Source organism: Hemiscyllium ocellatum, chromosome 1 (assembly GCF_020745735.1).
Source record: "Hemiscyllium ocellatum isolate sHemOce1 chromosome 1, sHemOce1.pat.X.cur, whole genome shotgun sequence".
NCBI lineage: Eukaryota > Metazoa > Chordata > Chondrichthyes > Orectolobiformes > Hemiscylliidae > Hemiscyllium > Hemiscyllium ocellatum.
Genome location: NC_083401.1, coordinates 135,700,778 through 135,726,523, shown reverse-complemented (window position 1 = coordinate 135,726,523; position 25,746 = coordinate 135,700,778). Strand labels below are relative to the sequence as shown.

The window sequence follows — 25,746 nt, the reverse complement described above, 5'->3', positions numbered from 1 at the left end:
CCTTCTGATGCAGTGCAAATTCAGAACTGAATGTTCAAATTTCAGAAACTGTCAATTCAATTAAAATAAACTGTTTAAAGATGTGTATTAAACTTCTGCTTGCCACTGCACTATTGTGTACGGTTTGTGCTGTAGTGGCTGTTGTGTGTATGTGCTATATTTGAAACTGTGTTGGTTTGATCTTTTACACACAAGACTGCAGTCCTCCCAACCCTGGAAGGTGATGAGGAAAGTGGTGAGAAAGATAAATTGAGTGAGGTTGAGCTGGAGAGATTCTCACCCATTTCTTGCTATCCAAAGGTTCTTACTTTCTGACAAGTCAAGAAAGTCATCAATAAATGTGATCAATTAACAGTTTCAATTTAGGCCTCAACTTGCCACCGCCCTGATGTCCTGTCTTCTTGAAGGATGAATAATGAGGTTATTTTCATGACCAATGGCCAATCTAGCATCATTAGGGGGCAGGACAAGGATGGGGGTACATGCAAGAAGGTGGCCCCTGCCCTTGTCTCTGACCCCCACCCTGACCAACCCCATCCTGTGACTTCCCATCCAATGAGACTCGAAAGAAAGTCTCTACCTTCTTGCTGTTGAATCCCTGAACACTAGGCCACCTCAATGATCTCTCAGGAGCTAGAAACATGCCAGCTTCTGATAGGCCAGTAGTTTCCAGTCAACGAGAACTTTAATGTTGAGGTCTGTAATTCACCAAGGAGCTTAGCCAGTCGGTAGATTGGGGTTCAGTCCAGAAAAGTTTCTTTTGATGGAAATGGCCAGTCAGTTAATCTCAGCCAAAGTTGGAAATGCTTTCACGCTGTTTATATAAAAAAACTCAATTTTGAAACAGATTAATTTCAGCTGTAATTAACTTTGAGCATCTGTAGGCTTAAACCTCAATATAAAGAAATGTATTGGCAAAGGTTACTGCCTAATGTATTTATGTGAATGTTGGAACATGGCCTGCTTTGATCTGTCCAGAGGACAGAATGGGAGAGCAGGCGGTTGAGTTGATTTTTAACCACCTAATGTGCAGGACCTGCTTGTGACGATTAATTAACAGGATAAGAAGTTGTGATTTCATATTTGTTTCTGACAGATGGGAGAACTGATCAAGCTGTCATCATCAGTCCTGATGTGCCTTTCTCGGTTCAGGATATTCTCAACGATAATATTTATTACGTGCAGAGTGTCCATCGCAACATCGAACCAGTCTCAGACAGCTTTGACTTTTATGTGACCGATGGTACAATTCAGTCTCCAGTGTATAACTTCAACATTAAAATACTGGTAATTGTATTTCACTCTAATCTCATTGTGTAGAATGTTTAACACAAAGAGACAAACAGATTTTTAGATTTCTGATGAAGGGCCTTTGTTCGAAACATTGATTTTCCTGCTCCTTGGATGCTGCCTGACCTGCTGTGCTTTTCCAGCACCACTCTAATCTAGACTCTGGTTTCCAGCATCTGCAGTCAGTGATTTTACCTCTATTTTTAGAAAAGTAACACTTTATAACTGGCAGGTATTTTTAACCGAATTGACCAAAAATTCAGTTCAGGAACGTGAAAAGATTGTCGACCACAGTGCCTGAAAAAATTATCCGCATTTTGTCTGATGCTTGCTTTAAACCAGGCTGATTCTGTGCTCTTTTAAAATAAATAGGGCATGAAATTGAGCCTCCAACTCAAAAACATTCTGTTCTTGCTTGGGCATTAGTTAAGAATCAGCAAAGCATTGAAGGTCTGGTTAAGTCTCGATGTGAATGTGAAACTATTCTATGATGAATGATACTTACCAAATTTAGAGTTTAGAATCATGTAAAAAATTACAACTAAAGTGGGTTTACACTCCTCTATCTCATTGTAAATTGTGGACAACATCTGTCTGTTGTGCTTAAATTTTCCATCACACTTGATTGTGATTGAATGCTCACACCCTATTTTCTCAATCTTCAATGTAGATGATACTGTTCCTGCAGCGTCTTCTGAGACCTCTCTCCTGATGCTCTTTGCAGATGTCAGTCCTTCACTTCCCGTTGCCATATTTATGAAGAGAGTTTTATACCCATGTTTCCCAGCAGTGACCCAAGAATTGACAGTGAAGGTCATTTCATTTTGAACTATTGTTTGGAATAAAAGCAATGTTTCTCAGTCGTCGAGGTACATTGATTAGATAACATAGTGAGCTCACAACCGGCTGGTTCATCACAAACAGAACTGTGAATGGATCATGTCCATGTAGGTTACTCCCCCTACAGGTGTGTGGCTATGACGCTTTCACATACCCCTTGGACCATAGTTTTGTCACCTTGGTGTCAGCAAGCAGTCTCTAAATTCTTAAATTTAGCCTTTACTGAGAGTTTGTGCAAGGTGCAGAAAACAATAGGACCCGTTTTAACAAATGGTCTGCCGCTGTACTGTCAATATGAGAGAATGTCTGCCTGGTGCCACTGAGAGGCACATCCTCACACTGAACAGTTTGTTCCCACTCTTGAATGAACAATACTGTTTTAGATAGTCCCTGCTCGGGCACTGCAACAAAAAGTCAAGACATTAATGGAAATTGATCAAAATTAAATACAAATATCCTTGGCAGGTGTCATGATATATCCCAACAGTTTGTTTCCATATTATATTCTATTTTTGTGTAATTCTGTATAAATCAGAGAGCATGTAGAGGTTGAGTTGACAATATATGGCTGAATGAACTTTGCATAAATTTTCATATTTGCCTTATATTGTGAGTGAAAAATCAATCTTGCCAATGGTTAATGCTGGAAAAAGTTATTCTAAATACACATCTAAAGGCCAGAAATTAACCCATTTTCCTGGTTTCTGTTATCAGCGGAAGAATGATGAACCTCCCAAAATGAATGTTGAAGCTGTGTACGTAAACGAAGGAGCGGGTGTCGTGATTCGAAACTCCTCACTTAGTCTCCTGGACCTGGACACACCAGAGAATGAGTTGGTTTTAAGAGTGACCAAAAAACCCAGCCATGGTAAGTCCATGAACAGATGTTAATGAGGGGTTTGACAAGGTATCTGAAAGTTGCATCATTCGGAGTGTCTTGGTTCAAGTTTCTCAATCAAGCAGTAGTTTAAGTTTTAAAATGCTCATTTTTTTTTGCAATTTTACCAAGAGGTTTGCAAATGGAACTACTGTAATTGTGAAAACTGGGCAGTAAATTGGACCAAAGGTCTGTTTCCAAGCTGTAGATATCTATGACTCTATGTAAGCAGTCGGTACTTTGGCACCAAAAGTGGGTGCTGATTTCACAAGGGTAAGGGAGCCTTTTACCACTGCTGGCCAATGGGGAAGCTGCTACTGAGGTCTGTTGTCAAGGTGAGGATGGTCGGTCCCCTCTCAGACTCTCATAAGGGGCCAGATAGCTCAGCGGCATCACAGATGGAGGTGTCACTGCTGAAGGCTACAGGAAGGGAGGGAGGCTCCAGGCTGACCGCATTTAAACCAAGGTCAGTATTTTTTTCAAAATATAAACTATGAACTATGGACAATGGAGATCAGTAACAAAGACAAAGTTCCAGAGAAGTTCCGCAGTTCTGACAGCATTGGTGGAGAGAAAAGCAGAGTTAATGTTTCGAGGTCTGTGACCCTTGTTCAGAATTTACCACGATTGGACTGGACAGGTCCTGGTAATCAGGCAATGAGTCTTGCAGCAGTAGCAATGGGGACAGCTATTGCTGCTGGAATTCATCTCAGCCAATTAATAAGAAATCACTAAGGAGTCCTCAGCGCTCCCCAGAAACCTGCTGGAAGGTCGTGGAGCTTTAGCTGGACATCAGTCACCCATGAGGTAGCAGACCCTCTCTAAGGAAGTAAATGCTTCTTCTGTTGTCCAAACTTCTTTTTTGTTCTGAAAATACTCACTTAATTTGTTCAGAACAATCTAACTGAGTTGCATGTCCTTTAGGTTTATTTGGCAATGAATCTGCTCTTTTCTGAAGGTGTTGAATCTTTGGTGGAATTGGTGGATTCCTTTGGTGTATTGGTATCAGTCAAATAAGTGTTGCTCATATGTGAGGATTGACAGAGAGCCACAGACCTTTTCAATGGTCGCAAGCATTTTCTCCTCACGTTGCATATTTTCCAGCAGAGAATGAGCAGAAGCACACCCATAGCCACTTGCCCCTTCCCTAACCTGGGATGGCCAACCATAGAATTCTTACAGTGCAGGGAGAGAATCTATTCAGCCCATTGAGTCCACATTATTCCTCTGAAGAGCATCCTACCCAGATCCAGATCCTGTGCCCACCCATTACCATAGTGCTGCCTTTACTGTAGTTACTCTACCTAACCTGCATATCCCTGGACAGTATGGGGCAGTTTAGCATGGCCAATCCTAATCTCCACATTTTTTGGAAGAAACTGGAGTATCCAGAGGAAACTCATACAGACACACCCACCTGTGCAAACTCCACTCAGTCACCCAAGACTAGAATTGAACCTGAATCCCTGGCGCCATGAGGCAGCAGTGCTAAACACTGAGCCACTTGTGCCCCATAATCTAGCCAATTGTAGTTTCCCTGTTGCTGCTCCTGATGTGATTAATTGATATGCACACACCAGGAGTCAAACCTCCATTCTTCTTGGGTCACTGTAGTTTAGGAAGAGTATCCCTTAGAGTTGCTTCCACCAATACCCTGAAGTTCTTTAATCAAAACTTTTTTTGGCAAATACTTTATTTGCTTTTTCCTCATCTCTTCCTCCCTCATAGATTTTCCATACCAAACCCATCTACCAAGACGACCTTAAGATTGTCTCCAAGTCAATGGGAGTTTCGCAGTTGATTCTGTGCGACCTGTGAATTTGACTATCACATTGTTTGTCTGACACACTGCTGAGAAAAGTCAAAATTTCCTTCTGCTCAACTTGCAATTGTCCAAAACCATTGGGCAGAAAGTATGGGTAGACAGGAAGAGACTTTTCCCCTTTGTGCAGGGATCAGTAATGTGGAGGTCCTAGCATTGGACTGGGGTGGACAAAGTCAGAAGTCACACAACACCACGTTATAGTCCAACAGGGTTATTTGACATCACATGCTTTTGGAGTGCTGCTCTTTTAACAGGTGAAGTGGTGGGAAGCTCACAGGCACAAAATTTATACATGGCGAGAACATGGCAAGACAATTCTATGTGATTAAAGGTGTCAAAAGATAGTACTGGTAGTGTGAATTGAGTGTTGACAGGCTAAAACAGATCTTTGCGGGTGACCAAACCATGTCAAACAGTGTGAGTAAAGTATCAATAGCTGACTAGCAAGTGAAGGGATGACCTATGATCTAATTAGTTAAGGCAAAGAAATAATTACAAAAAATAAATCATGAGAAACAAGATGGTACTAAATACTTATACATTTGCACCAATTTTTGACACTCTTCACTACCTAGAATTATCTTGCAGTGATCTGTCTGCCTATAAATTCTGATAAAAATCACACAACATCAGGTTATAGTCCAACAGGTTTAATTGGAAGCACACTAGCTTTCGGAGCGACGCTCCTTCATCAGGTGAAGGAGCGTCGCTCCGAAAGCTAGTGCTTCCAATTAAACCTATTGGACTATAACCTGGTGTTGTGTGATCTTTAACTTTGTACACCCCAGTCCAACACCAGCATCTCCAAATGATAAATTCTGTGCCTGTGTGCTTCATACCACTTCACCTGATGAAGGAGCAGCGCTCCGAAAACTTGTGATTTCAAATAAACCTTTTGAACTATAACCTGTTGTCGTGTGACTTCTGACTTTGGAGAGATCAGTGATCAGGGGCATAGGTTTAAGATAAGGATCAGGAGATTTGGGGGGATGTCAGGAAATATTTTTTCAGTCTGAGGGAGATTGAAATCTGGAACTCACTCCCTGTAGGGGTAGTAAAGGCAGAAACCCTCATAACATTTAAGTAGTATTTAAAAGTATGCTTGAAATGCCAAGGCATACAAGGCTATAGGCTAAATGTTGGCAGATAGGTTTAAAACAGTTGAATGGGCCGAATGGCCTTTTCAATGACTTTACAGTAGGTTTAGGAGTGGCACTGGTAGCAAATTATGAACATTTCCCATTGGCTCAGAATCCTTAGAGTAGAAAGGCAGTAGCAGTATAAGTAAGAGGGAAATCAAGAGGGCAAAAAGGGGGACATGAGACAGCTTTGGCAAGTAGAGTTAAGCAGAATCCAAAGGGATTTTACAAATACATTAAGGACAAAAGGGTAACTAAGGAGAGAATAGGGCCCCTCAAAGATCAGCAAGGTCTTGTGTGCGTGCAGTTCTATTTCCATCGGATGGATGTTGTGAAACTTAAAAGGGTTCAGAAAAGATTTACAAGGATGTTGCCAGGGCTGGAGGATTTGAGCTATAGGGAGAGGTTGTTTAGATTGGGGGCTGAGGGGTGACTGTATAGAGATTTATAAAATCATGAGGGGCATGTGTAGGATAAATAGACAAAGTCTTTTCCCTGGGGTGGGAGAGTTCAGAATTAGAGGGCATAGGTTTAGGGTGAGAGGCAAAAGATATAAAAGAGATCTCGGGGGCAATGTTTTTCACGCAGAGGATGGTAAGTGTATGGAATGAGCTGCCAGAGGAGGTGGTGGAGGCTGGTACAATTGCAACATTTAAGAGGCATATGGATGGGTATATGAATAGGAAGGGTTTGGAGGGATATGGGCTAGATGCTGGCAGTTGGGACTAGATTGAGTTGAGATATCTGGTCGGCGTGGACGAGTTGGACCGAAGGGTCTGTTTCTGTGCTGTACATCTCTATGCCTCTATGACTATGACTTGATACAGTCCCATCTCCAAGAGATCATGTTGAAGACGGGCTGTTAGCTGCAGGAACCAATTAGGGTGAACTTAAGAACTAACTTCAGGTCAAGGCTGGATTCCCCCAACATCTGAATAAATGTCTGCACAATAGGGAGATGGTCTCCCAGCAATGGGTAGGGACTCACATTCTGAGCTATGACCATTCCTGCAGATGGGTTTCCCCAACACACTGATGGCCCTAAGAGCTGTGGGCCTTCAATGTTGTCAGATTTTAGGCTGGCCTGTGAGAAAGCCTGAGCAAAAATTATTTAAATATTTACTCAAAGGATGCTCGGCCAGCATTTATTGCCCCATCCCTGACTGCTCTTGAGAACATGATGGTAAGCTTCTCCTTGGGGGCTGCATCAGTTCAGTTCTGTGGGCCGTCTGACTCAGGAAAGCCCCTCCTGACCTTCCTTGGGCGACAAGCAGAAAAATAGCAGCTGAATTTGCCATCTCGTGGAGGTCTTTCCCTATCTGCACAACTCTGACCTCCTGCAAGTTTGAGGAAATGTAATCAGTCTTTGTGCCAGGAATATTTCAAACTTCAGAAGACTTCGCCCATTGGATGGAAGCTTGCTTGAAGATGGGCCTGGCTGCAAATATCATATGGAGATTTTGTGTCAACAGACCAATACACTCTGACCTCTGGGTGACCTGTTGTTTATATTATTTTCAGGATGTGGGTGCTACTTGCTCAGCCAACAGTTGTTGCTTAACCTAATGTCTCTTAAGGTAGCTGATTTTTTTGAACTGCTACACCCCATGTGGTGCAGGTAAACCCACACTGGAGCTGAGGAGGGGCGTGGATTTTGACCCAATAATCATGAATGAATGGCCGTATTGTTCCAAGTTGAGGATGTGGTCTTTACCACCATCTGCCCTTGCTCTTTGAGGTGGCAGAGGTCACCCATTTGGAAGGTGCTTTGATAAAGCTGTGGTGAATTGCTGAAGTGTATCTTGTCTGTGGTACAGCAGCTACTCACAGCAGTGACAGGTGGTCAACAATGATTAATCTGCAGACAAATGGGGAGGGTGGGGTGGTCTCTTTCAGGATCTTCTCAGTGATGGAGCAGGTTCACTTATGTCCAGGAGCACCCGGATGCTCCCATAGTAGGATAGATGGTCATCAGTCAGATGTTTATGTACCAATGGTAATTAGGGTAGTTACAGCCCAAATAATTCCCATAGTGGGATTGCCCCTTTGTCCTGATGGGCCACCAGGGTTCATTCATTATCGTTTTGAACTTGGATTCATGCTTTTGAGGTCACTTGGATTTTAAGGGGCTCCTTTTCAGGCCTGAGCAGTTTTTGCCTCTTCAGTGGAGCTGCGAGCTGTCCCCATGTTGGCCCTCTGACTGCGATGGCAGCCTCCGGAATCTCGCTGCTGTCCATAATTAGACAGCATAGGTTGCCCATGAGGAGGCCACATTCCTGAACGTCATTTCAGAACAGACACTGCACACGAGTGAGGGTTGGAACCCAGAAATGGTCTCCTCACCTGAAAAGAACCAACCTTGGAAGGTTCTTAACTGTGTTGTAACTTTCACTTACAGCCTTCACTGATTCTGAAGCAGTCTGCACATATGGCTTTGTGAACCCTTCAACCCTGAGCTGAGCCATCCCTGCATTATTGCTCATCCACCCTAATTTGCATAGTCACCATCTCCAAATTCAGTCACTTGATCACTTGTCCTTCTTGTCAGCTCCGCATTCACCTCATCTTCCAATATCTGTGATTGCTGTCCTTCCTAATTCCCTTCTACACTTCTGTGTTCATTGGCTCCCTTTCCTCCCATTCACATTTATAATTGCCCTCCCCATCTATATGATGAGGTCTCTGCTGCCTGGATATCATCTGTGGAATTGTGATACTCAACCCCATCACCTCTTCAAAAACCTTCTTCCAAGCAGTTAGTCATTGATTTTAATAACTCTCTTCCTGTCTTTGTCATTCACTACATACCGATCTGTGAAACACCTTGAAATGTGCTAATATAAACTCAACTTGGTATTTTTGCTCTGAGTTGTATGTATCTGCCTGGAGTAATTAGTGTTTTCACCCCCTCGCTGATTTTTGCCATCATAACCATGATTAATACCGGGGATGTGCTACATGAAGGATCATTGGCATAGCAGCAATTTCATGGGTTACCTCAAAGCGTTGCGCTTCTGTAATGTTCTGAAAATTTTTTTTTAGAAATGAGGCAAGTACTGTTGATTAAATATTTATTTGTTTTACTTGATTACAATAGGGAAGCTGCGGAAAAGGCAATTTTATTCTGAGCCTCTGGAAAATGGCCGAGTATTGACGCAAGGCTCCTCTTTCACGTATCAGGATGTGCTGGATGCGCTCATTGTGTACACCCACGATGGGACCAGCGTACAGTCCGATGAGTTCCGCTTTGCATTTACAGATGGTCTGTACACAGAAAATGGAAAAATGGAATTCTTTGTGGAAAAGCAAAAGAATGAGGCGCCGAGATTAGCAATCAACCGTGGTTTACAGTTCTCAGCAGGTAAGAATTAGAATCACAGAATCCTTACAGTGCAGAAGCAGGCCATTCAAACCATCAATTCCACACCAACTCTCCAAAGAGCATCCCACCCAGACGCCCCCCCCCCCCACCCCCACTCCCACCCCCACCTTATTTCTGTATCCCTGCATTTCTCATAGCAACTCCAGTGAGCCTGTACATTCCTGAAAATTATGAGCAATTTGACATGATCACCTGCCTGCACATCTTCGGACTGTGGGAGGAAACTGGAGCACCCAGAAGAAACCCAAGCAATTGAGTTTGAGGATGTGCAAACTTCACACTTCACCCAAGGGTGGAATCGAATCCAGGTCCTTGGCACTGTGAGGCAGCTGTGCTAACCACTAAGCCCTTCCAGTGAATCACTGAAATCTTTAAGGAGCTCATTTCTATCCAAGTTCTCCCTCTTCTTAACTGTGTGGGCACCTGGAGGATCCTGGCACAGCACTTCCATCATCGTCCTTCTGAAGTGTTCACAACTTGTGCTTAAGTTATGATGGATGAGCAGAGGAGCCCCCAGCAAATTTATCTCATTAAATTTGAGACAGAGAAATATGTATTTAAATTTTGCCACAAGGATTCTCTCAGTCACTTTCTATAATATTATGCTTTCACTTGTATCTACAAATTCAAGTGTGCAGGTATCGCCATGGAAACACCGAGCATCCATCAGTTGGATTGGTGGAGTTGGAAGGTGGGGAAACATTGGACAGTGGTTAAGCACAGAACCAGATGCTCTGCCAGAAGTTGGATGTATGACATGAGATGAGCCAAGGATAGGGTTCTACTATGATGCTCTGACTTTGAATATCTTGCTTATATGATACTGTTGAGAATCCTGAACACTTCAAACCTTCTGCAGAAAGGGGGTCTTCACTCGAGGAGAAAGCATATTAAAGTGTAACTGAAAATCAAACAATTACATCTCAAGCAAAGTAAATTGACCTTTGAAGTGAATTATTGCCTTGGAGTCCACAACATTTTTTTTTCACTAATAAGAAATGTCAGAGCCACATGCATGCTTTTGAGGGACAGTGCATGAAAGAAATAAGAGGTGAAGTTACAATCATTATAACTTGGCAATAGACTAGCTATCATTGCAAATAATGAATGGCTTAGTTTGCAATACAAGCCAATAAATGAACCGTCAATTAGACAACCTTGGATTTAATTAAGTCATCTTTTGCATTTAGGCTCTGTATCGGTAATCACACAGCAGCACCTGAAAGCTACAGATATTGATTCTAATGATGAGAAGCTTACATTTGTCATAACCAAAGATCCTACAGTTGGACGTTTGCAGATGTCTAAAAATGACAATTTGGTTCAAATCTCAATCAGAGGACCCATTAAAAGATTTACCCAAGCTGACATTAACAAAGGTAGGTGAGACTTCAAATACTGACATGGTTGTTTAGCAGAATCTCGGATCAAGAAATGATGGCTTTCAGTTCTTTTGATCTTTATCTGGTAATAATAACTAAAATAAATCACATCGAGATTAATGTTTGGATTCTTGGTACTCACAAGAAACTTTCCTGCAGCAAAGATGACGTAGGAATTCAGACACACTGTCCACAACTTTGTGACTGATTACCACCCAAAATATTTGTCGACCATCTGTTCTGGAGAAAATTGCTTTGGTGTTGATGAGAGTGATCTTTTCCTCAGACTCTGAAAGGGAAGCTAGACTCTTTAGTGTTGTAACTTTTCACCTGTATTAATGATTTTAAAATTGAAATAATAACATTGTCAAAGCCAAATTGAACAACTAAATGGCAATTATTTTTCCATCAATCTTTTATAGGATATGTAGAATATAGACATGAAAAAGGAGAGCCTGGTGGAAGTTTTGCTTTCAAATTTGATGTCGTTGATACAGATGGAAATAAATTAATTGATCAGTCCTTCTTCATTAGTGTGCTAGGTAAGAGTGCCCTTGTGCTTCTAATAACTGTTTCATGGTGTTCTTCGTTGCAAACCACTGCTGCTGTAAACTGTCCACTTTGTTTATCATTTCTGCTATTTTGTATATTCACAAACCTTAATACTCTAAAATTGACATTGTTGCACAAGTCAGCATCATTGCCAGGATTTACCCTTGAATAAAGTCAGCCTCTGATTCCAGCAGACTTTCTGGGATTTGTGAAAGTTTGTTTGAAAATTTGCCAATGGAAAGGACCAAAGACAAAGGGATGGCATGTGATTGACCTGGCACTGACAAAATGCTGAAAATGTCAGCAAGGCTAACAAGCTGATGTGCTTTTGAGCTCTCCATAACTGTATACAGGATCACTGATAAATATTCAAGAAATCATACAGGCTTCTTGACAACTCATGATCCTGGCTACATGCATACGCTCGGTGACTTTATACTTGATCTTTTTTAGACTAAGAAAGTGGAAACTTGAGGGAGCCTGCAGCAAAGTTTCAGTAGATGCAGGTGCAGCCGGTACTGAAGGGTAGTGGAAGATATGTCATTTCTGAGTGTGTAACCCCACATTTTATTATTTAGTAATAATAAACTTGACATTTGAAATGTTTCCTAATTGCTAAGCAATACAATCGCGTTTTGTCGGTTTTCTCATGATTATCATTAACTTGATTTTTGATTTTGCAGAAGATAAGCTTCCACCATCCATTGTAGTTAATAAAGGCTTGGTGCTGGAAGAAAACACAGTGAAAAAGATAACAACCCTACAGCTGTCGGCTACTGACCAGGATAGTGAGCCTGGTGAACTAATGTACAGGTTAACCAAACAACCCCAGTTGGGTCATATTGAGCATGTTGCTTCTCCAGGTAAAATAAATGAAGATAACATTTTGGTTTCTTCTAGGTTAGAGGAGTGATAGTTCAAAAATTATTATCTAGAAATGTGTAGCTATGGAATAAATGGCTCAAATGACAGGACAACTGTTAGTTTTAATTTTGTATGGCAAACAACAAATGCTGGAGATCATAGTGTCTGAGATCACAGTGGGTCAGACAGCATCCATGTAGAGAGACCAAGCTAATGTTGAGTTTGGATGACTCTTCAGATCTGCTGTGATGAAGAGTCATCTGGACTTGAAATACTCACTTGTTGTCTCTCCATGCATGCTGTCCAACCTGCTGTGAAATCCAGCATTTGTTGTTTTCAGTACAGATTCCAGTATCCACAGTAATTTGTTCTGAGCTTTAATTTTGTGCTAGTTTCAAATTCCATCTGCAGTCTTTGAATTAGGTGCTTTTTGAGGATCCAGTTTCCTAGGCTGGAGCCCAAACAAAGTGCTGGTTTCAACTAAGACTATTCACAAGGTGGAATCTCCATGTTGAAAGCCTTTAACTTGCATGTTTTCTTCCTTCCATGGCTCCCAATGTTCTTTTGGAGGTGAGAGAGTAATTGACAATTGGCAACAATTTGGATCAGTAGACTCATGTAATCTGGGAAATTTAAAATAATGGACACGTGAAATCTTTTAAGGATGGCTTTTATTTCTTCTTGAGAGTTAAATGAGAAATTAATTTGTGTTTTTTTTGTGCCCCCTCTACACGTCTGGAACTCTGATCTTAACTGTTATCAGCTCAAATTTGCCCTTTCAGATGCATAATTTTTATTTTGTTCTGCAATTCTGAAATGGAAACTTGGAAATAATTAATTCATGGTTTGTCTTCCTCTCCCAAATTGTGATTAGGTTGTAGGATTGCTCACTGCAATTTTTTGATGTTAAAGTTACATCAAGTTCTGTTGTTTTTGGAAGACAGATGGTACAGGAAATCATTATTAGGTATAAAAACCATTTATTTATGGCCATCAGTGGTAAGAAAAGGTTGTGTATGGCTCATCATCACCCTCCTGGAAAGCTGAGTCTGAGTAAATTACTAACCTTGCTGATGAAGCTAGAACAACAAGTGGCACTAATAGATCCAGCTTGAAACGTTCTTTTCCAGACTGGACATAGAAATAAGAATTTCAGCTGGAAATTGTTTAAGCAGTCCCGTTTGAATCAACTGAAACCTCTAAACTGTTCTTGTGGTTATTTGGGGCATCTTTGTATTTAATGGTAACAGTTAAATCAACAATGCTGCTGAAATATTCCAAATCTTTCATGTTGCTTGAACCAGTCAATCTTCGTTGCATTATATTTTCATTTTATCCTCTTCAACAGGAACAAAGGTTAGCTATTTTACACAGGCTGACCTCGCAGCCCGCAGCATTCAGTATGTTCACACTAGTGATGAGGAAAAGCATTCCGATGATTTCACCTTTTCTGTGTCCGATGGTGTCAACGAGGTAAAGTATAAATTATTATGGGAGCAGTTAAACAGCAGGTATCATATTAATACTGATGACCTGTATTCTAAAACACTTCTGTGTACCATGATGTTATAAAACAACATAGTTGCAGTCGGGTGGCAAGCAGAAAACAGCGTAACAGCAAGGCTTAGGGTACGGGAGTCTCTGGATGTTTCATATGTTTGTTGAAAGCAGGAAAAGAGATTATCTCTTTGGTTCCATTGGAGGTAAATATGAATGGACTGATGTGAGGGGAGCAAAGGTTTCTTACAAACATTGGAACATTGAAGTCATCGCGTTTGTTAAGTTAACTGAAATCATAAAGGGATTTGAGAATGCAGACAGTTATGGGAAACTTAATCTTTACCTGAATTGTTGTTGATGTGATGGTCTGTACTTCCTGCCTAATCCTTATTTGAAAGCTGATCACTTGATGGTATCAAGAAAATCAACATGGTGGCAGAAGTTAATGAGAACAGCTTTGATTTTAACAAAATAAAGCTGGACACCCTTCCTGAGCCTGGTGACAGGAAGAAGGCAGTTGCAAAATATAGCAACAACCTTTCAGTAAATGAAGACAGAGTTGAATATTGTTAACATCATTTGGTGGCACTGGCAGATGATAGTATATAAATGATGAGGTGACAAAGGGTGGACCTCAGAAATACCTTGGAAATATCAATGCAGACAGAGGTGGAGAAACTTGCTTCAGATTCAGAAAACAGCAAGAGCTGAAGTGCAGACTCGAGATGATAACAACAGATGGAATGACCACTGTGTTTAAGGCAACATAGATCTGAATGAGAATGAGGAAAGATTAAAACTGATCACAATAATGTTGACCGTTAAAGTCTACCTGTTTGTAGTGAAGCCAGATGGGAGTATGAAATGTTGCAAGAGGTGGCAGCACAGTTCTGAAGTGAAGTCTTGTTGTGGAAGCGAGATGTCAACTTTAGTCTCCCGCTATTTGACTGATCACTGTCTTAAAGCAAATCTAAACCAAATGATTGAATTCAGTTCTATTACTACTTTTACAGGAAGTTCTTTCTTGGTGTCCTTGTTTTTGCCCTTTCCTACCCCAAATCAGCAGCCAGCTCCAGAACCTAATCTTCTTTTCTAGCAACCCTGTGTTTTTTTAAACCTCATCTTCCTGAAGGCTTTATAGACAACATCGTAGAGCGCATTGAGCTCACTCTTTCTCCAGGTCGTCTTAATTTTCTCTTTGGTTTCAAATCCCATCTTTGTTCCTCATCTAAAGTACACCCCACTCACGAGTTATTTATCTGTGCTGTCTGTTGTACGTTCCAACACCTCTCTGTGGGCTTCAGCATCAGCCTTCCTTTCCCTCCCATGACATCCAGTCTCCGTTGGTTGTTATTTTGCTTAGTAGTCTAGACAGCCAAGACACTCCACTTATGTGCATTGGTATCACAAAATGTGAGAGAGAAAAATAAAAGGATGAATTACCAAAAGAATATTTGTGTCCAACCCCACACTATTTCAGGAGCAGTGACACAACACTATCTTCAAAGCCAAAAATTAGTGATTTGCTATGGACCGAATTTGGTACCCAGCTGAATGTATGGGCAGGCATAGCAAACAAACATCACTTAAAAAGCGAACAGCAGCCAGACTGGGCTTAATACTGTCTTCCCAAGTGAATGAGATGGAGGTGCAGACAACCAGTGGTTTGGGTATCTCGCTCTGGGTGGCTCCATTTATTTATGAAGCCTTACTGATTGAAACTGCAGTGGACAGGGGAGCTACACTCTCCCCTCCATCTGGAAGTAGAGTCAGAGACAGCCAAATAACAGCAGAGTTGGAAATGGCCATGGGGACACATACCCTCACATTCATCTCTCACATAACATCATGCCTGTCTGTTCCAGTGATGACAACTCTGTGCCAACTGTATGAGAAATCGATATTGAAATACCTCTCTATACAATTTCACGACCACTGAGGTAACTCCTTGCTGTGTTCCAGAAAGATGTGCTCAAGCATGTCCCAGAATCTGTGCTTGACACACTTGCTATTCAAAAACTGCAATTAGTTTGAAAATCTCATTGTGTCACAGAGGTTGTGGAAATCAGTGACTTTTTGAGTACATACATTTCCTTGCCCACTCCTACAGGAAATTGAAAATTCAGCCCTCAATGTTTCTCACCTTGATAACGGCTGAACTTTGGTGTAAACCTGTTCAGTTGTAACACCAGTAAAGACATACTTGAGTTAAGAATGGCCATTATTTTAGGTATTATGTTTCCGATGTGATCAAATTATATATATTCTCCAAGCCTTGAGAAAAGTCCGATGTTTTTAAGACTAAATTGAGTTACATCAGTGTATTTTTGAAGTCACAAGGATACAAATGCACATATTTACAAACAATAATTTTCTAAAAACAGCTAGTAAATGTAATTTAAGTTTTTTTTTCATCTTTTATCTTCCTGCCCACTATTTATTACTTTATTCCGTAAAAATTGTGAACTATGTAACATTCTAATGAATACAGTTTTATGCTGCCTAAGGATCACTGTCATACTTGACTGAAAAGAACATTTCCTTGTTTTCTTTGTTAAACCAGGTGTCTCAAGCATTTTACATTACTATTCGTCCTGTGGATGATGCGCTACCTGTAGTACAGATTCCTGGAATGCGAGTACAAGAAGGAGTGAGAAAAACTATCACTGAATTTGAATTGAAAGCCACTGATGCAGACACTGAAGTGAGTTTTCAGTACAGCCTTACTCTAACAAGGACTTTACCTCTATGTGCTTCCGACTTGATCTATACTTGTCCTGCTTCCAGTCTACCTTTGCTCACATTATTTTTGCTCAGTGCAGGATATTTTTGTTGCTATCACAACTACAGGAAAAGCCTTTACATATCAAAATGACTCGAGCAATTCCCAGTTATGTTATCAAACATCATGAGCCACAAAAGGACCAATTAAGTCAGACTTCAGATAGGTCGATTTTAATAAGTATCTCAAAAGAGAAAAGAAAGATAGGGGGATTGGTTTAAGCGGGGATTTTCTGAATTTAGAATTTTGGTAATTGAAGATTGTTTGTCTGTAGTGGAGTATTTAAAATTGGGGATACTTGAAAGACTAGAATTGGAAGAGTGCTGATACCTTGCTATGTGGGACTAGAGGTGAGATTACATTACCTCCAGTGCGGAAACAGGCTCTTTGGCCCAACAAGTCCACACCGACCCTCCGAAGAGTAAACCACCTACTTACTTCCTACTAATGCACCTATCATTATGGGCAATTTAGCATGGTCAATTCACCTGACCCACACATCTTTGGACTGTGGAGGAAACCCGTGCAGACTTGGGGAGAGAATGTGCAAACTCCACGCAGTCACTCGAGGCTGGAATCGAACACTGGTCACTGGCACTGCAAGGCAGCAGTGCTAACCACTGTGCCGCCCCACTGAGTGCAGAATAGAGAGAATTGAGCCAAGATTTCATTGAAAATGAAGATAATAATTTGAACATTGACACATTATTTAGTAGGAACCAATATAAGTCAGTGAACATAAGGGCAAGTGGTGAAAGGGACCTGTCGCAAGTTAAGACACAGACAACAGAGTTTTGAATGACTTTTAATTTTAAAGAAGTTAGAAGATGGAGGCTAGCAAGGAGAGGTAACAAAAGCATTGGAGATGGAGAGGGGAATAATCATTAGATGAGACAAGGGAAGAATCAGGTGATATTATGGAGATGGAAATAAACAATCTTACTGATGATGATAGGTGTTTAGAGATTATCTTGGGAGCCCAAACCAATCTGGTTCAACACTAAACGCGGGCTCCGAGTTTTAGGCCTCAGTCTCTCGGAAGACTTCGCGACGGCTGGTGGGTAAGTTTGGTCGTTTATTTAATAGTTGTAAATTTAAAGTTTTCCTTTAAAAAAGCGGTAGCAGACCCGGAAGGCGCGCTAGGTTACCTGGGTAAGGTTTTTTTTTCTCTCCCCTTATTTAAACGCGGGCTCCGAGTTTTAGGCCTCAGTCTCTCGGAAGACTTCGCGACGGCTGGTGGGTAAGTTTGGTCGTTTATTTAATAGTTGTAAATTTAAAGTTTTCCTTTAAAAAAGCGGTAGCAGACCCGGAAGGCGCGCTAGGTTACCTGGGTAAGGTTTTTTTTTTCTCTCCCCTTATTTAAACGCGGGCTCCGAGTTTTAGGCCTCAGTCTCTCGGAAGACTTCGCGACGGCTGGTGGGTAAGTTTGGTCGTTTATTTAATAGTTGTAAATTTAAAGTTTTCCTTTAAAAAAGCGGTAGCAGACCCGGAAGGCGCGCTAGGTTACCTGGGTAAGGTTTTTTTTCTCTCCCCTTATTTAAACGCGCAGGCGAGTCACCCGAGGCACTACACGAGTAGTGCCTCCCACCCTTCCACCTCCTCTAACCTAATAATAAGACCAATTGTGACTAGCGGGTAAGTGCTGCATTTTCCTTGTTTGTTTCTTTAGATTTAGTTGGTTTTTGTTTTTTTTTTAAGGAAAGCTTACTTTTAGAGGGATGGCAGTGCAGAGAGGGCAATGTTCCTCTTGCAACATGTATGAGGTGAGGGAAGCCATTAGCGTCCCTGCTGAGTACACTTGCAAGAAGTGCACCCATCTCCAGCTCCTCCAAACCCGTGTTAGGGAACTGGAGCTGGAGTTGGATGAACTGCGGATCATTCGGGAGGCAGAGGAGGTCATAGATCGGAGCTTTAGGCAAGTAGTTACTCCGAAAGTTCAAGATAGATGGGTGACAGTGAGGGGGAGTGGGAGGAGGAAGCCAGTGCAGGGACCCCCTGCGGTCATTCCCCTCAAGAACAAGTATACCGTTTTGGATACTTGTGGGGGGGATGACTTACCAGGGGCAAGCAACGAGGTTCAGGCCTCTGGCACGGAGCCTGGCCCCGTTGCTCAGAAGGGTAGGGTGGAGAAAGGTAGAGCAATAGTTCTTGGGGACTCGATAGTGAGGGGGACAGACAGACGGTTTTGTGGGGGCGACAGGGACTCACGTTTGGTATGTTGCCTCTCAGGTGCAAGGGTACGTGATGTCGCTGATCGTGTTTTCCGGGTCCTTAAGGGGGAGGGGGAGCAGCCCCAGATCGTGGTCCACATTGGCACCAATGATATAGGTAGGAAGAAGGGTGAGGATGTCAGACAGGCTTTCAGGGAGCTAGGTTGGAAGCTCAGAGTTAGAACTAACAGAGTTGTAGTCTCTGGTTTGTTACCCGTGCCACGTGATAGAGAGTCGAGGAATAGGGAGAGAGAGCAGTTAAATGCGTGGCTACAGGGATGGTGCAGGAGGGAGGGATTCCGGTTTTTGGACAACTGGGGTCCTTTCTGGGGAAGGTGGGACCTCTATAAAAAGGATGGGCTACACCTGAACCTGAGGGGCACCAGTGTCCTTGGGGGGAGGTTTGCTAGTGCTCTTTGGGAGGGTTTAAACTAACTCCGCGGGGGCATGGGAACCAGGACTGTAGCTTTAGGGTACAGGACCTTGAGTGTAGGGAGGTTAGGAATAATGCAGCGATCTCTAAGGAGGGTGCCTGTAACCAGAAAGGTGGATTGAAGTGTGTATACTTCAATGCCAGAAGTATAAGGAATAAGGTAGGTGAACTTGCAGCGTGGGTTGGTACCTGGGACTTCGATGTTGTGGCCATTACAGAGACGTGGGTAGAACAGGGACAAGAATGGCTGTTGCACGTTCCAGGGTTCAAATGTTTTAGTAGGATCAGACATGGGGGTAAAAAAGGGGGAGGCGTGGCATTACTTGTCAAAGACAGTATCACAGCAGTGGAATGGACGATGGAAGAGGACTTGCCATCTGAGGTAGTTTGGGCTGAGGTTAGAAATAGGAAAGGTGAGGTCACCCTGTTAGGCGTTTTCTACAGGCCTCCTAATAGTCCTAGAGAAGTAGAGGATAATATTGCAAGGATGATTCAGGAAAAGAGTGAAGGTAGCAGGGTGGTTGTTATGGGGGACTTTAACTTCCCAGATATTGACTGGGAGAGCTATAGCTCGAGTTCATTAGATGGGTCGGTGTTTGTACAATGTGTGCAGGAGGGTTTCCTGACACAATATGTCGACAGGCCAACAAGAGGGGAGGCTATATTGGATTTGGTTCTAGGTAATGAACCAGGCCAGGTGTTAGACTTGGAGGTAGGTGAGCACTTCGGGGACAGTGACCACAACTCGGTGACTTTTATTTTAGTGATGGAGAAGGATAATCGTGCGCCGCAGGGCAAGAGCTATAGCTGGGGGCAGGGAAATTATGATGCAGTGAGGCATGACTTAGGTTGTGTGGATTGGAAAAACAGGCTTCAAGAGAAGAACACTAATGAGATGTGGGGATTGTTCAAGGAGCAGCTACTGCGTGTCCTCGATAGGTATGTACCAGTCAGGCATGGTGTAAAGGGCCTTGTGAGGCAGCCGTGGTTTAGTAAGGAATTGGAGTCCCTTGTGAAAGGGAAGAAGGCGGCATATGTAAAGATGAGGTGTGAAGGTTCAGTAGGGGCGATTGAGAGTTATAAGGTAGCCAGGAAGGAGCTAAAGAGGGAGCTAAGAGAAGCGAGAAGGGGACATGAAAAGTCTTTAGCTGGTAGGATTAGGGAAAACCCAAAGGCTTTCTATAGGTATGTCAAGAATAAAAGGATGACTAGGGTAGGTATCGGTCCAGTCAAGGATAGTAGTGGGAAGTTGTGTGTGGAGGCGGAGGAGATTGGAGAGACATTAAATCAGTACTTTTCATCAGTATTCACTCAGGAACAGGACACTGTTGCTGATGTGAATATGGAATCACAAATAATTAGAATGGATGCCCTGGAAATATGCAGGGAAGAGGTTTTGGGAATATTGGAAAGGATGAATATAGATAAGTCTCCTGGGCCTGATGGCATTTACCCCAGGATCCTATGGGAAGCTAGGGAGGAGATAGCAGAGCCATTGGCCTGGATTTTTATGTCGTCATTGTCAACGGGAATAGTACCAGAGGACTGGAGGATAGCGAATGTGGTCCCATTGTTCAAGAAAGGGAGTAGGGATAGCCCTAGTAACTATAGGCCAGTGAGTCTGACTTCAGTGGTGGGCAAAGTCTTAGAGAGAATGGTAAGGGATAAGATTTATGAACATCTGGGTAGGAATAACGTGATCAGGGATAGCCAACATGGTTTTGTGAAGGGCAGGTCGTGCCTCACAAACCTTGTTGAGTTCTTTGAGAAGGTGACTAAGGAAGTGGATGAGGGTAAAGCAGTAGATGTTGTGTATATGGATTTTAGTAAGGCGTTCGATAAGGTTCCCCATGGTAGGCTAATGCTAAAACTTCGGAGGTATGGCATTGAGGATACATTAGAGGTTTGGATTAGGAATTGGCTGGCTGGAAGGAGACAGAGGGTAGTAGTTGATGGATTATGTTCATCTTGGAGCGCAGTTACTAGCGGTGTACCACAAGGATCTGTTTTGGGACCATTGCTTTTTGTTATCTTTATAAATGATCTAGAGGAAGGACTTGAAAGCTGGGTAAGCAAGTTTGCGGATGACACGAAAGTCGGTGGAGTTGTGGATAGTGAGGAAGGAAGTGGTAGGTTACAGCGGGATATAGATAAGTTGCAGAGCTGGGCGGAAATGTGGCAAATGGAATTCAATGTAGCTAAGTGCGAAGTCGTTCACTTTGGTAGGAATAACAAGATGATGGATTACTGGGCTAATGGTAGGCTACTTGGTAGTGTGGATGAGCAGAGGGATCTTGGTGTCTATGTACACAGATCTCTGAAAGTTGCCACCCAGGTAAATAGTGCTGTGAGGAAGGCATATGGTGTACTGGGCTTTATTGGCAGAGGAATTGAGTTCCGGAGTCCTGAGGTCATGTTGCAGTTGTATAAGACTCTGGTGAGGCCTCATCTGGAGTATTGTGTGCAGTTTTGGTCGCCATACTATAGGAAGGATGTGGAAGCTTTAGAACGAGTGCAGAGGAGGTTTACCAGGATGTTGCCTGGCATGGTAGGAAAATCTTATGAGGAAAGGCTGAGGCACTTGGGGCTGTTCTCATTGGAGAAGAGAAGGTTTAGGGGAGATCTGATAGAAGTGTATAAGATGATTAGGGGTTTAGATAGGGTAGATACTAAGAACCTTTTACCGATGATGGAGTCAGGTGTTACTAGGGGACATAGCTTTAAATTAAGGGGTGGTAGGTACAGGACAGATGTTAGGGGTAGATTCTTCACACAGCGGGTTGTGAGTTCATGGAATGCCCTGCCCGTATCAGTGGTGAACTCTCCTTCTTTATGTTCATTTAAGCGGGCATTGGATAGGCATTTGGAAGTTATTGGGCTAGTATAGGTTAGGTAGGACTCGGTCGGCGCAACATCGAGGGCCGAAGGGCCTGTACTGCGCTGTATCCTTCTATGTTCTATGTTCTATGTTCTAAACAGTTGTTGGCAAGATGGGCTGAATGAGTAGTAAATGAAGTTTGTGGCAAGAAATGAAGACAATGGTTTCACTTTCTGTATTTGCAGAAAAGTTTTGCTCTTCCAATGTTAGAGCACAGTGGAAAGAGAAAATACTGTAGGTGATTCTCTGGCTATGACTGGATAGATGAGATTAGATTCCCTACAGCATGGAAACAGGCCCTTCTGCCCAACAAGTCCACACCGACCCTCCGAAGAGTAACCAACCCAGACCCATTCCCCTACCCTATATTTGCCCTTGACTAATGCACCTAACACCGTGGGTAATTTAGCATGGCCAATTCACCTGGCCTGCGCATCTTTGGACTGTGGGAGAAAACCGGAGCACCCAGATGAAACCTCCACAGACACAGGGAGAATGTGCAGACAGTCATCCGAGGTGGGAATCGAACTCAGATCTCTGGCACTGAGGCAGCAGTGCTAACCACTGAGCCACCGTGCTGCCATAAAGAATGCAACCTGTAAGTTCAGTCTGACCCAACTGGGCAACAACTAGCATGACAGTCACTGATAGTATGGGGTGAATGGGAGAGAATTCTATTTCCACTTGTTGTTTTATTTTTTGACACTGCAGCGTGTTTCCATTAATATTTAAAATTGAAATTTCAGTCATTCATGGCGAGGGCTAATCTCACTTTGAATGTTGTTTCTGTTTTATTGAGAAGTTGATAGTACTTTATTAGATTCAAACTAAAAATGTTTATTTTCTTTTCATTGTACAACTTACTTTTCCTCCATCTTTAATCTCACATTTTAAGACTGATTCTTACTGCTGTATTCCGGGCATCATATTAATCTGAGGAAAGACCACTTGACCCGAAACGTTAACTCAGATTTCTCTCCTCAGATGCTGTCGGACCTGCTGAGCTTTTCCAGCAATTTCTGTTTTTGTTTTTGACATTAATTTACATGTCCAATTAGACATTAACCTGGCAGATTGATTAGTCAGCCCTTAATAGAACACACTCGACTTCCATTCTGTTGATTTAAATAGATCAGAGAAAAGAGCAGGCACTACAGGAAAAATATATAGAAAGGCAACCTTGCTTTTGTGGGACACTTTTTGTGACCTCAAGCTACCCCTTCAGTTGATATAAAAGGACTGGAGGCACCTATTTCATTAGCTTATCACTCAGGCAGTAAAGTTGTAAACTTCTGTTATTTTAAGGTAATTTTGATACATTGAATTTGACAATATGAATTATAACCTGAATACCTTGGTTAATACTATCAACTCTAACACTACAGGCAGAATCTTTAACTTTTATCATTGTACAACAACCACGCCATGGAACAATTGAACGTACTAATAACGGTCACCACTATCGTCAGACCAATACCTTTACAATGGATGATATTTATCAGAATCACATCAGCTACAATCATGATGGTAGTAATTCTCTCAAAGATCGCTTCTCTTTTTCTGTATCTGATGGGACAAATCCTTTCTTCATTGTTGAAGAGGCAGGGAAGGAGGTGAGTGTATTGTTTGGAAATGTGACTGGTATTTATTATTTGAAAGGAAGTTTTCAGAAAGCTTCGTTTTAACATTGCCAGTTTGTCCTTCTGATACTTTGAGCTTCACTTTCTAATTTCCTTAATGTGTATGTCTGCTTACTGAGGAAATAAGTTTCAACACAAGCAGAATATGGCCCTTAGCAAATTGGAAGTGCTTCTCCACTCCAGCTAACGTTCTGTTCTATTGAGTTCAATTTTTAAAAAACAGAAATTCAACAGGCTGACAAGCCGACCATAACTTTTCTCCCATGCAATTTCTACTCCCGCTGCAGTTTAATTTCACCCCCAGAATATTGCTTTCTCTGCCCTTGTCCACAGGTGAACTTTCCACGCATGTACCCTGGATGGAGCCTGACACTCAATGAAATAAAATATGAATATGTGGTGTGATGGCAGTTGGCAAGTCGCAGAGCCCTCCAAAACTTGTTGTCACTTTCCTGTATCAGAGTTCATCCAATATACTAACCAACTTCTGTGTGGAATGTCCCCATTAATCCCAGCAGTGCTCATTTTGAATGCGCTTTGGGTTAGTAATCAGACAAATAGTCTGATGATGTATAGGCAATGGAAAGGTTGTGTGAGGTAGTGGGGATATTGAACTGTAAACCTGTGTAACAGACCTGCACTATCACTTATGATTTGGAGCTGTTGCTAACTAAATACTTAATTTTGTTCTGATTGTTTGAAACCAGATTGTGACAGCGGCTCCCCAGAAGTTTAAGATTGATATTCTGCCCGTGGATGATGGCACACCAAGAATTGTTACCAACCTGGGATTGCAGTGGCTGGAATACATGGATAACAAAGTAATTAAATGTCCAGCATTCATAACCAGGAGGGTTAAAAACATTAAACATTGATAACTGAATGTATATGTGCATCGCCTTACTGTTACAGCAAGCCAAACCAAATCAACTTCCCTAACCCTGGATTCACAACACAGTAAAATTAAAACATTCATAATAACTTAAACAGAAATTAACAATTTATTATTCATAATGTAACTTTAACAAAACTTAAGTAAACAACAATGCAATCTACTTAACGTCTATGATCTAAGCCAAAATCATCATTAGCCAGACCCCACTCTCTCACTGACAGACACAGTTAAGAGAGAATTTTTTAAAAAATTGTAACTTGTCAATTCAGCAGTTTCACAATGGGCACCAAGCCTTCAGAAATCTTTGGTTAAAGGAGTTGTTCACAAGCAAGTAAACTGTTAGGGTTGCCTGAATTCATGCAAACAGATCCAGTGGCCTTCCAGGATTATTTACCAACTTCTTACAGTGGGGTATTTTCTTATTAGTACAGCCAACAGTTTGAAAACTGCAGTGAAAAACAAGGAGAGAGAGCAAGCAAAATACAGCAGCACCATCCAGAAGCTTTTTCACAAAACACTCATATATTCAAACCCCAGTCATAACTGGTTCTCTTTCTCTTTGATCTCTTTTATCAACATTGTCTGTGATTGGCGCTGATTCTCCTCCTCCGCCCCCCCCCCGCCCGCCCGCCCGCCCTTGACTAACCAATTTACCATTCAACCAATTGCTAGTCCTGAGCCTAAAACATCTCAGAGCCCTTAATTTTTTAGAATAATAATTAACCCGCAATGATCTTTCCAGGCGTGTTCCCATAAACAGACATTAATTTGTTCATTCTGTCCTCCTTTGCACTGCAAGCTGCTGCTCAAAATTCTCAACTTCAGCTCACAGTTTCGAACCAGAAATTAGAAAAATAAAAATCAAATAATGAACATTAAAAATTATGCAGTTTATGTTAATTTGATGCAATGCTTAAATTTTAAATTAATCAGGTGATTAATTTTTAGTGCCGTAAAAGAATGATTGAACAGAGTTTGTCTTGTTAAATTCAAAGAAAGGTATACTTTTTCTCAAAAAGTTTTCCTTGGTGAGTGGTGCATCTGAATAAAAATTAATGCTTTACAGTGAAAACTGAGGTATAATCTTTGACAGTGGTAAGAACACTGAAAAGGATGAAATAGGAACGTGCAGACAGTCCCTGCCTCTGAATCAGGAGACCTGAGTTTAAGTCCCACCTGCTACAGAAGCGTGTCATAATCTCCCTGAACAGGTTGACAGGAAAATAAAAGAAACATGCAGCTATAAGATTTGCCTTA

At 42.0% G+C, this 25,746-nt stretch overlaps 1 protein-coding gene across 2 annotated transcripts in view; it reads left to right on the top strand.

Annotated features, from left to right (window-relative positions):
- The window catches only part of fras1 (Fraser extracellular matrix complex subunit 1), a 439,192-nt gene that overhangs the window by 332,480 nt on the left and 80,966 nt on the right, over positions 1–25,746 (top strand). Inside the window, exons 42-51 of one of the 2 annotated variants that reach the window (XM_060826334.1) lie at positions 1,097–1,287; positions 2,845–2,998; positions 9,069–9,332; positions 10,544–10,732; positions 11,158–11,277; positions 11,971–12,150; positions 13,500–13,624; positions 16,215–16,355; positions 23,340–23,567; positions 24,302–24,415. In XM_060826334.1, the coding sequence (XP_060682317.1) occupies positions 1,097–1,287; positions 2,845–2,998; positions 9,069–9,332; positions 10,544–10,732; positions 11,158–11,277; positions 11,971–12,150; positions 13,500–13,624; positions 16,215–16,355; positions 23,340–23,567; positions 24,302–24,415 (1,706 nt within the window). The remainder of the gene's footprint in view (positions 1–1,096; positions 1,288–2,844; positions 2,999–9,068; positions 9,333–10,543; positions 10,733–11,157; positions 11,278–11,970; positions 12,151–13,499; positions 13,625–16,214; positions 16,356–23,339; positions 23,568–24,301; positions 24,416–25,746) is intronic. The other variant, XM_060826343.1, reaches the window with a different exon arrangement.